General features: G+C 39.6%; 2 protein-coding genes across 3 annotated transcripts in view; both read right to left on the bottom strand.

Annotated features, from left to right (window-relative positions):
• The window catches only part of LOC106090824 (sensory neuron membrane protein 2), a 572,456-nt gene that overhangs the window by 350,939 nt on the left and 207,521 nt on the right, over positions 1 to 13,996 (bottom strand). The window lies entirely within an intron of this gene.
• On the bottom strand, positions 10,085 to 12,434 carry LOC106093645 (heat shock protein 27). Its single transcript, XM_059360186.1, has one exon. The coding sequence runs from the start codon at positions 12,430 to 12,432 to the stop codon at positions 11,968 to 11,970; it is 465 nt and encodes a 154-aa protein (XP_059216169.1). The 5' UTR covers positions 12,433 to 12,434; the 3' UTR covers positions 10,085 to 11,967.

Below are 13,996 nucleotides of genomic sequence, written 5' to 3'. Positions count from 1 at the left end.
ATAACAGAACACTATGTGCGCAATTTCCCCCATATCGGACAAAAATTGCAGCTCTCAGGGACTCAATAAGTCAAATCGGGAGATCTATTTATATGGGCGCTATATCAGGCTATAGACCGATTTGGACCGTAATAGAGACAGTTGATGGAAATCATAATAGAACACTTCATTCAAGATTTCAGTTAAATCGAACAACAATTGCGGTTTCCAGGGATCAAGAAGTCAAATCGAGAGATCGGTTTATGTGGGGGCTATATCCAAATCTAAACCGATATGGCACATTTGCAATCCCCAATGAACTACATCAATAAGAAGTATCTGAGCATAATTTCAAGCGGCTAGCTTTACGTGTTCGACCGCTATCGTGATTTCAACAGACGGACGGACATGACTAGATCGACTTAGAATGTCAAGACGACCAAAAATATGCATACTTTATATCGACCACCCGTGTTACAAACGGAATGACTAGATTAATATACCCCATCCTATGGTGGTGGGTATAATGAAATTGTTGCTCTTTGTTTGTTTGCCTGTTCTGTATAGACTCAAATTCTCACAGATGGTAGCGTTTGAGCCCCCGATGAAAATGTAGTACTAAATTTGTTGAAAACTGAAGGGGGAAGGACCCTCCCCTTACCACAAATTGTCAAAAACGCCAGACCTCGGAAATGGGTGGGCCGATTTAAGCGAAATTGTGTATTTTCAAATTTTGCCCATGAACATTCCATTTAGAAACAACAGGGGTAAATTTCACACATATAAAAGAGTGCTGTCCATGTCAAGTTTAAGATCAATGATAAGGAATGCCCTTTTGTTGGCCGAGTCCAACTTCCAACAACAGCGACAAGTAGGGTTAAAATTCTTGAACCCCTGGAAGCCGCAAATTTTGTCCGCTTTCGCTAAAAATTTGCACATAGTGTTCTGTTATGACATCCAACAACTGTGGCAAGTGCGGTTCAAATCGGTCTATAACCTGATATAGCTCCCATATAACCCGATTTCCCGATTTGACTTCTTGAGCCCTAACAAGCTGCAATTTTTGTCCGATTTGGCTGAAATTTTACATGTGGTCTTCTACTATGACTTTCAACAACTGCGCCAAGTACGGTTCAAATCGGTCTTTAACCTGATATAACTCCCATATAAACCGAACTCCCGATTTGACTTCTTGAGCTCCAAGCAAGCAAGGTTTGTCCGATTTGGCTGAAAGTTGGCACGTTGTGTTATGTTATGACTTCCAACAACTGTGCTTCTTGAGTCCTTACAAGGATCAATTTTTGTCCGATTGGGCTGAAATTTGCATGCGATATTCTGTTACGACTTCCAACAACTGTGCCATATACGGTCCAAGTCAGTCTATAACTTGATGTAGGTCCCATATTAACCAGACTCTCGATCATCCTTGTTCGGTTTCTAGAAGCTTTAATTTGATTATTTGTTTGTTAGTTTGTCTGAAACTTCTGATAGATTTCCATGAAATTTTCCTCCCTCCAACAGGACGTATTTTCCGATTGGGACAAAATGGGTATCAAATTAAAAGTTTTTGGAAGTTGAGTACACATCTGTTATAAGAATTTGGTCCAAGGTGTCTACGGGGCCTCGGGGGAACGATCCTTGCAAGAAAAATAACACCAAACTGTCACGTAGGACGACCGAGAACATATTGTGTGCAAATTTTTATACCCACCACCGAAGGATGGGGGTATATTCATTTTGTCATTCCGTTTGCAACACATCAAAATATCCATTTTCGACCCTATAAAGTATATATATTCTTGATCAGCGTAAAAATCTAAGACGATCTAGCCATGTCCGTCCGTCTGTCCGTCTATCCGTCTGTCTGTTGAAATTACGCTACAGTCTTTAAATAGAGATATTGAGCTGAAATTTTGCACAGATTCTTTTTTTGTCCATAAACAGGTTAAGTTCGAAGATAGACCGATCCGCCGATTTAGGGTGTTAGGCCCATAAAAGCCACATTTATCATCCGATTTTGCTGAAATTTGGAACAGAAAGTTATGTTAGGCCACTCGACATCCTTCCTTAATTTGGCCCAATTCGGTTCAGATTTCGATATAGCTGCCATATAGACCGATCCGCCAATTTAGGGTCTAAGGCCTATAAAAGCCACATTTATTATCCGATTTTGCTGAAATTTAGGACAGAGAGTTATCTTAGGTCACCCAACATCCTTCCTCAATTTGGCCCAGATCGGTTCAGATTTCGATATAGCTGCCATATAGACCGATCCGCCAATTTAGGGTCTAAGGCCCATAAAAGCCACATTTATTATCCGATTTTGCTGAAATTTGGGACAGAAAGTTATGTTAGGCCACTCGACATCCTTCCTCAATTTGGCCCAGATCGGTTCAGATTTGGATATAGCTGCCATATACACCGATCTCTCGATTTAAGGTCTTGCGCCCATAAAAGGCGCATTTATTGTCCGATGTTGTCGAAATTTGGGACAGTGAGTTAAGTTAAGGCCCTTGACATACTTCTGCAATATGGCATAGATCGGTACAGATTTGGATATAGCTTCCATATAGACCGATCTCTCGATTTTAAATTTTGGGGCCATAAAAGGCGCATTTATTATCCCATATCTCCGAAATTAGGGACAGTGAGTAGTGTTAGGACCTTCGACATCCTTTTCAATTTGGCTCAGATCGGTCCAGATTTGAATATAGCTGCCTTATAGACCGATCTCTAGATTTAAGGTTTTGGTTCAATAAAAGGCGCATTGATTGTCCGATGTCGCCCAAATTTCGGACAGTGAGTTGTGTTGGGCCCTTCGACGTTCTTTTTCAATTTGGCCCAAAGCGGTGCAGATTTGGATTTAGCTGCCATATAGTCTTGGCCACATAAAAGGCGCATTTATAATCCGATTTCACTGAAATTTAACACTGTGATTTATGTTAGGCTTTTAGACATCTGTGTCGTATATGGTTCAGATCGGTTTATTGAACAATGATTTGTACTTCCTAGCATTTGGTTCAAATCGGAACATATATCGATATAGCTGCTATGGGGCATAAGATATGCATTTTTCAACGAATTTTGACGAAAGGTGTTCTACATATATACCACCACCATAGGATGGGGGTATACTAATTTCGTCATTCTGTTTGTAACTCCTCAAAATTTTCGCCTAAGACCCCATAAAGTATATATATGCTTGATCGTCATGACATTTTAAGTCGATCTAGCCATGTCCGTCTGGCTGTCGAAAGCACTCTAACTTTCGCAGGAGTAAAGCCAGACTCTTGAAATTTTGCACAAGTACTCCTTGTTAGTGTAGGTCGGGATTGTAAATGGGCTATATCGGTCCACGTTTTGATATAGCTGCCATATCAACCGATCTGGGATCTTGACTTCTTGAGCCACTAGAGGGCATAATTCTTATCCGATTCCGCTTGCACAAGGTGTTTTATTATGACTTCCAACAACTGAGCTGAGTATGGTTTAAATAACCTGATACAGCTGTCATATAAACCTATCTGGGGTCTTGACTTTTTTAATGTCTAGGGTGCGCAATTCCTATCCGATATGGCTGAAATTTTGCATGACGTGTTTCTTTATGACTTCCAACAATTGTATTAAGATTGGTTAAAATTGGTCCATAACTTGATATAGGTGTCATATAATCCGATCTGGGGTCTTAACTCCTTGAGTCACTAGAGGACGAAATTACTATCCGATTTAGCTGAAATTTTGCATGAGGTGTTTTGTTATAACTTTCAACAACTGTGCTAAGAATATTTCAAATCGGTCCATAACATGATATAGATGCCATATAAACCAATATGGGATATTTTCTTCTTGAGCCTCTAAAGGGCGCAAGTATTATCCGATTTGGCTGAAATTTGGTACCACGGCTCCTCTCATGACCTTTAACATAGGTGTCGAATATGGTATGAATCGGTTTATAGCGTAATACAGCGCCCCTATAAACCGATCCCCCTATTTTATTTCTTCAGCCCCTAAGTGCCCAATTCTTACTAGATTTGGCTGAAATTTTATACAATGACTGCTACTATGGTCTCCAATATTCAGTTCAATTATGGTCCGAAATGAACCATAACTTGATATTATTCCAATAACATAGCAATTATTTTCTTTTATCCTTTGTCTGCCTAAAATGAGATACCGTGGCAAGAGCTCAACAAATGCGATCCATCGTGGAGGGTATACAAGATTCGGCTCGGCCGAACTTAGAAGACTTTTACTTATTATACCCTCCACCATAAGATGGGGGTATACTAATTTCGTCATTCTGATTGTATTCGTCTGAGACCCCATAAAGTATATATATTCTTGATCGTCGTGAAATTTTATGTCGATCTAGCCATGTCCGTCCGTCTGTCCGTCCGTCCGTCCGTCCGTCCGTCTGTCTGTCGAAAGCACGCTAACTTCCGAAGGAGTAAAGCTAGCCGCTTGCAATTTTGCAGAAATACTTCTTATTAGTGTACGTCGGTTGGCATTGTAAATGGGCCATATCGGTCCATGTTTTGATATAGCTGCCATATAAACCGATCTTGAGTCTTGACTTCTTGAGCCTCTAGAGTGCGCAATTCTTATCCGATTGGGATGAAATTTTGCACGACGTGTTTTGTTGTGATATCCAACAACTGTGCCAAGTACAGTTCAAATCGGTCCATAACCTGATATAGCTGCCATATAAACCGATCTTGGGTCTTGACTTCTTGAGCCTCTAGAGTGCGCAATTCTTATCCGATTGGAATGGAATTTTGCACAACGTGTTTCGCTATTATATTCAACAACTGTGCCAAGTATGGTTCAAATCGGTCCATAACCCGATATAGCTGCCATATAAACCGATCTGGGTCTTGACTTCTTGAGCCTCTTGAGTGCGCAATTCTTATCCGATTAGAATGAAATTTTGCACGACGTGTTTTGTTATGATATCCAACAACTGTGCCAAGTATGGTTCAAATCGGTTCATAACCTGATATAGCTGCCATATAAACCGATCTGGGTCTTGACTTCTTGAGCCTCTAGAGTGCGCAATTCGTATCCGATTGGGATGAAATTTTGCACGACGTGTTTTCTTATGATATCCAACAACTGTGCCAAGTACGGTTCAAATCCGTCCCTAACCTGATATAGCTGTCATATAAACCGATCTTGGGTCTTGACTTCTTGAGCCTCTAGAGTGCGCAATTCTTATCCGATTAGAATGAAATTTTGCACGACGTGTTTTGTTATGATATCCAACAACTGTGCCAAGTATGGTTCAAATCGGTTCATAACCTGATATAGCTGCCACATAAACCGATCTTGGGTCTTGACTTATTGAGCCTCTAGAGTGCGCAATTCTTATCCGATTGGAATGAATTTTTGCACGAAGTATTTTGTTATGACATCCAACAACTGTTCCAAGTATGGCTCAAATCGGTTCATAGCCTGATATAGCTGCCATATAATCGGATCTAGGACTTGACTTTTTGAGCCTCTAGAGGTCGCAATTATTATCCGATTTGCCTGAAATTTTGTACGACGGATTCTCTCATGACCATCAACATGTGTTTATTATGGTCAGAATCGGTCTATAGCCCGATCAGCTCCCATATAAATCGATCTCTCTATTTTACTTCTTGAGCCCACAAAGAGCGCAATTCTTATTCGAATTGGCTGACATTTTACACAGGTCTCCAACATAAACATAATTTAACTGTGGTCCAAACCGGACCATATCTTAATATCGCTCTAATAGCAGAGCAAATCTTTTCTTATATCCTTTTTTTTTGCCTAAGAAGAGATGCCGGGAAAAGAACTCGACAAATGCGATCCATGGTGGAGGGTGTATAAGATTCGGCCCGGCCGAACTTAGCACGCTTTTACTTGTTTTATTATACCCTCCACCATAAGATAGGGGGTATACTAATATCGTCATGCTGTTTGTAACTACTCGAAGTATTCGTCTAAGACCCCATAAAGTATATATATTCTTGATCGTCGCGACATTTTATTTCGATCTAGCCATGTCTGTCCGTCCGCCTGTCTGTCGAAAGCACGCTAACTTCCGAACGAGTAAAGCTAGCTGCTTGAAATTTTGCACAAATACTTCTTACTAGTGTAGGTCGGTTGGTATGTAAATGGGCCATATCGGTCCATGTTTTGATATAGCTGCCATATAAACCGATCTTGGGTCTTGATTTCTTGAGCCTCTAGAGTGCGCAATTCTTATCCGATTGGGATGAAATTTTGCACGACGTGTTTTGTTACGATATCCAACAACTGTGCCAAGTATGGTTCAAATCGGTTCATAACCTGATAGAGCTGCCATATCAACCGATCTTGGGTCTTGATTTCTTGAGCCTCGAGAGTGCGCAATTCTTATCCGATTGGGATGAAATTTTGCACGACGTGTTTTGTAATTATATCCCACAATTGTGCAAAGTTTGGTTCAAATCGGTCCATAAACTGATATAGCTGCCATATAAACCGATCTTGGGTCTTGACTTCTTGAGCCTCTAGAGTGCGCAATTCTTATCCGATTGGAATGAAATTTTGCGAGACGTGGTTTGTTATGATATCCAACAACTGTGCCAAGTATGGTTCAAATCGGTTCATAACCTGATATAGCTGCCATATCAACCGATCTGGGATCTTGACTTCTTGAGGCTCTAGAGCCTCTAGAGGTCGCAATTATTATTACTCTCCTGACCATCAACATACGTGTTTATTATGATCTCAATCGGTCCATAGCCCGATACAGCTCCTATATAAATCGATCTCTGTATTTTACTTCTTGAGCCCCCAAAGGACGCAATTCTTATTCGAATTGGCTGCCATTTTACACAGGTCTCCAACATGTAATAATATAATAATAGCAGAGCAAATCTTTTCTTATATCCTTTTTTGCCTAAGAAGAGATGCCGGGAGAAGAACTCGGCAAATGCGATCCATGGTGGAGGGTATGTAAGATTCGGCCCGGCCGAACTAAGCACGCTTTTACTTGTTTTTTTTTTATAAATTTTTGAAAAAATTGTAAATATTCCCTCTATAAAGTTAAGCACTATATAATTTTCGTCGACTGTAAAGACAAGTTAATTTACTTGAATTTTGTTTTTGCTTTTGTTTTGTTGAAATATCAACGAATATGGTAGGAAATGGGTAACCGACAAGTGTCGTCACATCATCGTATGTGGGCAGGTCAGGCACTCACCCAGTGTTCGTCGTCTTTATAAGTACGCCGCAATAAATGTAAACACATGGCTTACACAGTAGTTTACATATTGGAATGTACCATGCATAGCCTATTTAACTGCTGCCAATATCAAAGACTGCGGATAAGTTGTCTTTGTGACAAAGTAAGGCAAAATATTATGTAAACAAATAACAAAAGGCAATAATAAACCTGAATGATTGCACTTATACAAAATTAAGGGGCTGGTGGGTTAAAAATAAGATTAGCATGGAAACAAATTTAAATAATTAATCTTGTTTATTGAATAGTTGGGCATTTGTTTTTCCAATTTTTTGGGTAATTTGAAATAAGAGAAAATTTTTTTTCTGCAAAAAAACAAGTAAAAAGGCGTTAAGTTCGGCCGGGCCTCTCTTTGGATACCTACCACCTCGGGTATATATTGTAAACCACCTTTCGTCAACATCCGGTGAAAAATACATACCTTATGCCCCATAGCTGCCATTTCGAAATACGTTCCGATTTGGACCAAATGCTAATAAGTCCAAGTTTGAACCATCCCTGGCACAGTTATTGGATATCATAACAAAACACGTCGTGCGAAATTTCATTCAAATCGGATAAGAATTGCGCCCTCTAGTGGCTCAAGAAGTCAAGACCCAAGATCGGTTTATATCGCAGCTATATAAAAACATGGACCGATATATCCCATTTACAATCCCAACCGACCTACACTTATATAAAGTATTTGCGCAAAATTTCAATCGGCTAGCTTTACTCCTACGAAAGTTAGCATGCTTTTGACAGACAGACGGACGGACGGACAGGCGCACGGGCATGGCTAGATCAACATAAAATGTCACGACGAACAAGAATATATGTACTTTGTGGGGTCTCAGACGAATATTTCGAGTAGTTACAAACAGAATGACACCTCAGCTCTAATCAGTGTGAATTTCAAAAAGTTATCTCTATCCGTTCTCAAATGGCATATTTCATACTAGATTTTTGTTTTTTTTTTATACCCACCACCGAAGGATGGGGGTATATTCATTTTGTCATTCCGTTTGCAACACATCGAAATATCCATTTCCGACACTATTTGGGACAGTGAGTTGTGTTGGGCCCTTCGACAACCTTCATCAATTTGGCTCCGATCCGTCCAAATTTGGATATAGCTGCCATATAGACCGATCCTCCGATTTATGGTCTTAGGCCCATAAAAGCCACATTTATTATCCGATTTTGCTGAAATTTGGGACAGTGAGCTGCGTTGAGCCCTTCGACAACCTTCGTCAATTTGGCCTAGATCGGTTCAAATTTGGATATAGCTGCCATATAGACCGATCCTCCGATTTATGGTCTTAGGCCCATTAAAGCCACATTTGTTATCCAATTTTACTGAAATTTGGGACAGTGAGTTGCGATGAGCCCTTCGACATTCTTCGTCAATTTGGTCCAGATCGGTCCAAATTTGGAGATAGCTGCCATATAGACCGATCCGCCGATTTAGGGTCTTAGGCCCATAAAAGCCACATTTATTATCCGATTTTGCTGAAATTTGGCACAGTGAGTTGTGTTAGGCCTTTCAACATTCCTCGTCAATTTGGTCCAGATCGGTCCAGATTTGGAAATAGGTGCCATATAGACCGATCCTCAGATTTAGGGTCTTAGGCCCATAAAAGCCACATTTTATATCCGATTTGGATGAAATTTCGCACAGTGAGTTGTGTTAGGCCCTTTAACATTCTTCGTCAATTTGGCCCAGATCGGTCGGTTCAGATTTGGATATAGCTGCCATATAGATCGATCCTCGGATTTATGGTCTTAGGCCCATAAAATCCACATTTATTATCCGATTTTGCTGAAATTTGGGACAGTGAGTTGCGTTGAGCCCTTCGACAACCTTCGTCAATTTGGCCTAGATCGGTTCAAATTTGGATATAGCTGCCATATAGACCGATGCTCCGATTTACGGTCTTAGGCCCATAAAAGCCACATTTCTTATGCGATTTTACTGAAATTTGGCACAGTGATTTGCCTTAGGCCCTTCGACATCTTTCTTCTATTTGGTCATGATCGGTTCAGATTTGGATATAGCTGCCATATAGAACGATCTCTCGATTTAAGGTTTTGGGCCCATAAAAGGCGCATTTATTGTCCGATGTCGCCGAAATTTGGGACAATGACTTGTGTTGGGCCCTTCGATATTTGTCTTCAATTTGGCTCAGATCGGTCCAGATTTGGATATAGCTGCCATATAGACCGATCTCTCGGCTGAACAATGACTTGTATTTATAAGCATTTGGTCTAAATCGGATGATATATATAGTGCTGCTATGGGGCATAAGGTATGCATTTTTCACTGGATTTTGACGAAATGTGGTTCACATATATACCCGAGGTGGTGGGTATCCAAAGTTCGGCCCGGCCGAACTTAACGCCTTCTTACTTGTTTTTGATTCTATCCAACTGGGAAATGGATGAACGGTGTGTAAAGATGGTCGAGAATTTATATTTTTTATGAGGTCACAGATCAAAATGCAAGGTAATAAAGACGGAACGATTACTTTGGTATACCCCCATCCTATGATGGTGAGTATAAATACAGCACTACAGTTAATATTAACACTCGTTGAGTTGTATATCTGTGGCCACCTTGCCAGTTCTTGCATAAAAATATACACAAATTTCGTTATCCTACGTAGAAGATTTAAAAAGGTACATAAATCTGTTGCGATCTTAGTATAATGGCAAAGTGTTGTGACATCGAGTTCAAGAACCTGTTCAAAAATAACGATGATATCTTAAAATAATGCTGATCTTGTCCGTGAAGACAATAAAATGGGTCAACTGTATGAATCATTCAGGAAACACTAAAAATGCTCGACAGTGGTGTGCAAGAATAAAACAAATTAAAGCAAATTTATTTTGTATATCTTTTAAGAATAGTGACATATAAATCGTTTAACTCGGGGAACTACTTAATCCAATAAAAAGAGATTAAGTGGCATCCTCATTTATTTAGTTGACAAAACATGTTCTTCACTGACGTTTATGATTGTTTTTACTTTCCTTTCCATTCAATATCGGATATATTCAAATGCTGAAATGAGTCATCCCTTCGAAACATAAGTTTAGACACACACGAGCACAACAAATGTGGTATGTTTTTTGGTAAAAGTTCATAGTTTACCTAAATAAATTGTTTTTGTTATTTTGTAAAAAAATGTAGGTTAAGGAAAAATGTCCATGTGGCTGCCATGATGTCTGACATAAGCCAAGACACTGATAATGATACATGTGCTAGCATCAAAGGCATCCAATGCTTGCTTTTGGTAGCCATGGAGCAGTTGACAATGACCCAGGCGGAAAGAAAAGAAATAAAATTCTATACTAACATTGCCAACTATTGATGAAATGGCGAAATTTAGGGTAATGGATTAACTTTTGAATGGCTTGGAAACATATCATAAATGTCTCACTCATATGTTACTCATATAAATGAACAGTTCATGGTGGAAAATCACAAGTGTAAAATAAAATGACCAAAAGAAACTTATTAAAATTCCGTCCACATGACCTCAGCACCATATAGGATGATGATGACAATTGCAAGGTTGTCGAAGGGCTTAACTTAATTCACTGCCCCACATTTCGGCGACATCGGACAATAAATGCGCCTTTTATGGGCCCAAACCCTTAAATCGTGAGATCGGTCTATATGGCAGCTATATCCAAATCTGGACCGATCTGGGCCAAATTAAAGAAGGATGTCGAAGGGCCTAACACACCTCACTGTCTCAAATTTCAGCAAAATCGGATAATAAATGTGGCTTTTATGGGCCTAAGACCCTAAATCGGATGATCGGTCTATATGGCAGCTATATCCAAATCTGGAGTGATCTGGGCCAAATGGAAGAAGGATGTCGAAGGGCTTAATACAACTCAAAGTCCCAAATTTCAACAAAATCGGATAATAAATGTGGCTTTCAAGGTACTAAGACCTTAAATCGGCGGATCGGGCTATATGGGGGCTATATCAAGATATAGGTCATCTTCGAACTTAAACTGCTAATGGCAAAAAAGAATCTGTGCAAAATATCAGCTCAATATCTCAATTTTTAAGACTGTAGCGTGATTTCAACAGACAGACGGACAGACATGGCTAGATCGTCTTAGATTTTTACGGTCGGAAATGGATATTTCGATGTGTTGCAAACGGAATTACAAAATGAATATATCCGCATCTTGCGGTGGTGGGTATAAAGCACGCTTTGGTATTTTCCCCCATATGTGACATTCTGGTGCCGATTTCATTCATTCATTTTGATTTGACATTTTTTCATTATTTTTATTCAAAAACTAAAAATGTAATGGTTATTATTATGGAAATACAAACAAATACAATCAGTTTTCTTATATCAACGATATTATTTTTTGGTAATTATAGAGGAAATGTGTGCTAAAAGTTATTACAAAAAAAAAAAAAAATAAAATTGTTTTCATGATTTTGGCAAAAAAAAAAAAATCATTAAGGGCTAACTAAAAGAGAAAACACTTAAGGGCTAAACGATTCTTAGGAGGTTAATTCAAGATTGCACAATTAACAAGATTAACAATAAAACTGAACAACACTACTTGATGCTATGTTTGTTTCTACGGCAATTTTCCACACGTTCGTTCGTTCGCAGTAACCTTGAATAAGATATAATTTTTTTTTTTTTGTTTTTGGTAGTGGTGGTTGTTTTTTTATGATTTTTTTCTTATATTTTTAAATAATAAATTTGAACTTAATGCTTTAGACTCAGATAGGGCAGACCCATTTGTCGCACATAAACACTACGCTCTGTTGTCGAGCAGGGGGGACATCTGACTATGAGAATGCCATCGGAGCTTAGTTCCGCACGCACATCGTTGGGATAGTAGCCACGGGGCAAAATGAAACGCTTGACTATGTGGCGTCCCACAAAACTATCGCCATCACGTCGCTTCTCATGCTTGGCCTCCACAATGACAGTGTCAGCTGAAGTCTTCACTGTGATCTCGTAGGGCTTGAAGGGACCCACATCGATGTTGGCCTCAAAGCCATCCTTGCCCACCACCACACGGCTAAGATCGGGTGCTGAACCGACACGCTGCAATCTCTTGTAATAGGGCACATCCCAGTCCACAAGATCCCAATCACGCCACAAGCGGCGACGCTGATCCCAATAATCCCATTCGCTGAGGTTTGAGTTGGCAGGTACTAGGGCCATAATGCTTTCCTTTGGAACTTAAGCAACACTCGCTCGTTAGAACTCGACTCGTTTCGTTAGCGCGTTTGAGTGATTTCTTGTATGTTCACAAGTTTCGCGAATTTTTGCAAATAAACTGGCATCCAAATGTTGAATGGCTTTATATAGAACTTTTCTTCTGTAGAGCAATGGTGGCAGTGGCAAAGGCAGCCGCTGATATTAGAGGGGCACGGCATGGCGCCCAAACTCAAAAGCAAAAGCGTTTGTTTTGATTCAGCCCAACCATTCATGAGAGAGAACTACGCCGCGGCATAATCAGCGACCTAACAAATTGTCGACATTTGCGACGGATCGATCGATCGACTTGAATGATGCCATGATGAGTGTGGGTTCTTAAAATCTGCTTCTCTGCCGATGGACGGTCAATTGGCAGGCAAGCTTCGTTGATTTGTTGCCTTTTTTGTATTTTCCAGAGCAAACCAAAAGCGAATGTGAATTTCTTCCACACAGGAAGTCTTGTAAACTGAAAAAAAACAGAAAAAGTGTTTTTGAAAAGCCAAGATTTCTTGTTTGGCCAACCACATGGCATAAAGCTAAACTTGGCCAGAGCAACCCCAACAAGACCACAATGGCAGCAACAATGAAAGCAAAAATCTCAGCGGCCGACTTACTAATTTAGTAATACATACTTTGGTATTATTTTAATTAAAAGCTAATTTGTGCGTTTCACTTTATGCATAACGGAAATAAAACATTTCACATCAAATATGGTGAATTAGATTTGATTTGTTATATAAATAAACATTGAAATATTTGCATATCGCTTTGGAATATTTACATCAGAGCACAATAATACGACGCATAAAAGATTTCATTCAGTGAAATAATACCTAGAATTATATTTGTTCGACTTATGGAATCAAAGAGAACTTAGAGTTGACAAACTTTTACTTAAACAAGTAAGAGCGTGCTAAGTTCGGCCGGGCCGAATCTTATATACCCTCCACCATGGATCGCATTTGTCGAGTTCAAAGAATATTGAATAAGAACTGTTATGTATATTGGAGCTATATCAAGTTATAGTCCGATATCAAGCTATTGATCGATTCAGACCATATTGGACACGTATGTTGATGGTCATGAGAGAAGACGTTGTACAAAATTACTGCCAAATCGGATAAGAATTGCGCCTTCTAGAGGCTCAAGAAGTCATGATCCCTGATCGGTTTATATGGCAGCTATATCAGGTTGTATACCGATTTGCACCATACTTAGCACAGTTACTGAAAGTTATAACAAAACACCTCAGGCAAAATTTCAGGCAAATCGGATAAGAATCGCGCGCTCTAGAGGCTCAAGAAGTCAAGACCCAAGATCGGTTTATATGACAGCTATACCAGATTATAAACCGATTTCAATCATACTTAACACAGTTGATGAAAGTGACACCAAAACACTACGTGTAAAATTTCAGGCAAATCGGATAGGAATCGCGCGCTTTAGAGGCTCAAGAAGTCAAGACCCAAGATCGGTTTGTATGTCAGCTATATGATTTGGCCCATTCACAATCCCAATAGAAAGTATT

This window comes from Stomoxys calcitrans, chromosome 1 (genome assembly GCF_963082655.1).
Source record: "Stomoxys calcitrans chromosome 1, idStoCalc2.1, whole genome shotgun sequence".
Taxonomy (NCBI): domain Eukaryota; kingdom Metazoa; phylum Arthropoda; class Insecta; order Diptera; family Muscidae; genus Stomoxys; species Stomoxys calcitrans.
This window is presented reverse-complemented; position numbering and strand designations above follow the sequence as displayed.